The 4,350-nt window shown below is 43.8% G+C and overlaps 1 protein-coding gene across 1 annotated transcript; it reads right to left on the bottom strand.

Annotated features, from left to right (window-relative positions):
- Nucleotides 1–152: 152 nt before the first annotated feature.
- On the bottom strand, nt 153–4,343 carry LOC115203682 (60S ribosome subunit biogenesis protein NIP7 homolog). The gene is made up of 5 exons (XM_029768607.1): nt 4,187–4,343; nt 2,684–2,770; nt 2,410–2,548; nt 1,588–1,728; nt 153–673 (listed from the first exon to the last, which is right to left on the bottom strand). The coding sequence occupies exons 1-5, from the start codon at nt 4,336–4,338 to the stop codon at nt 554–556; spliced, it is 639 nt and encodes a 212-aa protein (XP_029624467.1). The 5' UTR covers nt 4,339–4,343; the 3' UTR covers nt 153–553.
- Between the last annotated feature and the right edge of the window lie 7 nt (nt 4,344–4,350).

Genomic DNA, 4,350 nt, shown 5'->3' with positions numbered 1-4,350 from the left:
TAGTGTCTAGCCTAATGTTTACCACAGGACTGGCAAGCTACCTGCATTGAGTTTACTGTAAAGATCAGTAAATATATTCTATATTTAAGTGTTAGTACCAGATCCAACATTTATAAACTTTACACATTTTGTTGGAAGAAAATACACATCTCACTATATCAAAACAATTTTAATGTTATGCTGATAGAATTAACTGCATAATCATATTATGCAAATCACTCACAGTTCCATACAGATTATGAATATTACATAAAACCCCAAATATTCAATTTACAAAACATCTTTATTTAGATTATGGCTGGGTGATTTACATTCAGCTTCAGTGACAGGGATGTTGGTAACTGAATGTAAATCACCCAGCCATAGTGACAGGGATGTTGGTAACTGAATGTAAATCACCCAGCCATAGTGACAGGGATCTTGGTAGCCATAGTCCCAACCCTCTGGTGGTCCTTGAGGAGAGGGAAGTACAGCTATGTGAAACGTCTGGTGGTCCTTGAGGAGAGGGGAAGCACTACTGTGTATAATTGATAGTCCAGTTTGTGAAGACTCCTTATGTGAGCGTGTCCTCGGACCTGATGAACTCTCCAATGTCTGCCTGGTGAAACACAACGATGGACATGGGATCCACTCTTCTGCACTCCTGGGTCGACTTGGCTGCCACTCCAAAACCCTGCAGAAAGACGAGGGGACACGTTCAGTTGAGTCAAACCTCCACGTCACAATTCTCGTATGGTTACTGATGACTTAAGATATTAGCTTGTATGAAGGAGCAACCAACTGAGATGCGGTGTAGAACTGACCATATGGGTCGATTTACCCTCCAGATTAAGTCTAGTCCTGGACCAAAAATCATTTTCAAATGGAGATTCTCCATTAGTCTGACTAGTTAACCTCTGGGAAAGATGCCCTGTGTGTTGACTGAGTGGATTGGTTAATGACTGAAGGGAGGGCTACGTGTTGATTGGGTAATGACTGAAGGGAGGGCTACATGTTGATTGGATAATAACTGAAGGGAGGGCTACGTGTTGATTGGATAATGACTGAAGGGAGGGCTACTTGTTGATTGGATAATAACTGAAGGGAGGGCTACGTGTTGATTGGATAATGACTGAAGGGAGGGCTACGTGTTGATTGGATACTGACTGAAGGGAGGGCTACGTGTTGATTGGATAATGACTGAAGGGAGGGCTACGTGTTGATTGGATACTGACTGAAGGGAGGGCTACTTGTTGATTGGATAATGACTGAAGGGAGGGCTACGTGTTGATTGGATAATAACTGAAGGGAGGGCTACGTGTTGATTGGATAATAACTGAAGGGAGGGCTACGTGTTGATTGGATAATAACTGAAGGGAGGGCTACATGTTGATTGGATAATGACTGAAGGGAGGGCTTCGTGTTGATTGGATAATGACTGAAGGGAGGGCTACGTGTTGATTGGATAATGACTGAAGGGAGGGCTTCGTGTTGATTGGATAATGACTGAAGGGAGGGCTACGTGTTGATTGGATAATGACTGAAGGGAGGGCTGCGTGTTGATTGGATAATGAATGTACAGGATGTGAAGAGGGAGGACCAACTCACCAGCGGTACGTCTGCCATGGAATACACCACCACGCCCTGGTATTGGTTAGTGTTCTCTGTGATCCTCCCCAGACCAGACTTCAACACATGGTTCCCATAGAGGAAGGACTGCTCCTGCCCAGGCTTAACCCACACCTTGAACTGAACACACAGAGAGGGGTTCAGCAGGCTTAACCCACACCTTGAACTGAACACACAGAGAGGAGTTCAGCAGGCTTAACCCACACCTTGAACTGAACACACAGAGGGGTTCAGCTGGCTTAACCCACACCTTGAACTGAACACACAGAGAGGGGTTCAGCAGGCTTAACCCACACCTTGAACTGAACACACAGAGAGGAGTTCAGCAGGCTTAACCCACACCTTGAACTGAACACACAGAGAGGGGTTCAGCTGGCTTAACCCACACCTTGAACTGAACACACAGAGAGTTCAGCAGGCTTAACCCACACCTTGAACTGAACACACAGAGGAGTTCAGCAGGCTTAACCCACACCTTGAACTGAACACACAGAGAGGAGTTCAGCAGGCTTAACCCACACCTTGAACTGAACACAGAGGGGTTCAGCTGGCTTAACCCACACCTTGAACTGAACACACAGAGGGGTTCAGCTGGCTTATCATTATACATAGTGAGAGGTCAGAGGGCCTCCACTTCCTGCTTCTTGTTTACCTTCTAACATGGCTGTGGTTATCATTATACATAGTGAGAGGTCAGAGGGCCTCCACTTCCTGCTTTCTTGTTTACCTTCTAACATGGCTGAGGTTATCATTATACATAGTGAGAGGTCAGAGTGCCTCCACTTCCTGCTTCTTGTTTACCTTGGCATACGGTGCCAGGAAGTCCAGTGCTGTGATGTGCAGGCGGAACTTGATGGTCTTGGTGAACTTTCCAAAGCAGGTGCCCACCGACACCAACTTACCACGGGCGATGTTGGTGGCCAACTTCAGAATTCTCTCACTGATACAGACACAAAAAAAAGAGTAGAAATAAGACAATATCTTAACTACCCAAAGAGATGATCATGTAGTAACCTGCTTTATAATATCCATAGGTCATATTTAACAATAACAGCAGCTCTGTAGCGTCGTTTACCTGATGTAATATACACGGTCATTGTGAAGTCTGAAGCAATATGTCCCATCGGGTCTATCCACCAGGAGTTTGATGTTCTCACCAATGCTGTGGACAGACAAGAGGAAGGTCTCACACATTGTTATTGTAGATTCAGAGAGTTTCAGACCATTTCAAATCACTTGTCATCTACACAGACAACGTACCATTCCAAATCACTTGCCATCTACACAGACAACGTACCATATCAAATCACTTGCTATCTACACAGACAACGTACCATATCAAATCACTTGTAATCTACACAGACAACATACCATATCAAATCACTTGCCATCTACACAGACAACGTACCATATCAAATCACTTGCTATCTACACAGACAACGTACCATATCAAATCACTTGCTAACTACACAGACAACGTACCATATCAAATCACTTGTCATCTACACAGACAACGTACCATATCAAATCACTTGTCATCTACACAGACAACGTACCATATCAAATCACTTGCCATCTACACAGACAACGTACCATATCAAATCACTTGTCATCTACACAGACAACGTACAATATCAAATCACTTGCTATCTACACAGCCATCTTGCTGAGGAGCGTAACTAGTGCAGGTTAAAGACTCATCATGATCATAACACCAAAGAGACTGGGTATGGACTGGTGTTTACCAACCCTGTGCACTAACTAACTAACTAACCAGCCATTTCACATCGGTTACATATGGACTGGTGTTTACCAACCCTGTGTACTAACTAACTAACCATTTCACATCGGTTACATATGGACTGGTGTTTACCAACCCTGTGCACTAACTAACTAACTAACCATTTCACATCGGTTACATATGGACTGGTGTTTACCAACCCTGTGTACTAACTAACTAACTAACCATTTCACATCAGTTACATATGGACTGGTGTTTACCAACCCTGTGTACTAACTAACTAACCATTTCACATCGGTTACATATGGACTGGTGTTTACCAACCCTGTGCACTAACTAACTAACTAACTAACCATTTCACATCGGTTACATATGGATTGGTGTTTACCAACCCTGTGCACTAACTAACTAACCAGCCATTTCACATCGGTTACATATGGACTGGTGTTTACCAACCCTGTGCACTAACTAACTAACCAGCCATTTCACATCGGTTACATATGGACTGGTGTTTACCAACCCTGTGCACTAACTAACTAACCAGCCATTTCACATCGGTTACATATGGACTGGTGTTTACCAACCCTGTGTACTAACTAACTAACCAGCCAGCCATTTCACATCGGTTACATATGGACTGGTGTTTACCAACCCTGTGCACTAACTAACCAGCCAGCCATTTCACATCGGTTACATATGGACTGGTGTTTACCAACCCTGTGTACTAACTAACTAACTAACTAGTAGGTTGATGAAGCATGGAGCTGGTCTGAACATCCGTGGCCGTTTCAGAAATAACTTAAGCCTTGTCTTTCAGGATCACACGTCAATACTCACTATTTGGACAGTTTCTCAAACATCGTTTTTGTCTCGTCGTCTGTTAAAGGTCTCATCTTGGTAAAGGATTCTGCTAATTTCCTTACAATATGGTGTCCAGTGGAAGTAGCTTGATAAACGCTACAGCGTGGAGATAGTGAGCGGAAGTTCATGTGCAGGAAAAC

Source organism: Salmo trutta, chromosome 12, assembly GCF_901001165.1.
Source record: "Salmo trutta chromosome 12, fSalTru1.1, whole genome shotgun sequence".
NCBI classification, from domain to species: Eukaryota; Metazoa; Chordata; class Actinopteri; order Salmoniformes; family Salmonidae; genus Salmo; species Salmo trutta.
Note: the sequence above shows the minus strand (reverse complement) of the source record. Positions and strands in the feature narration are given on the sequence as shown.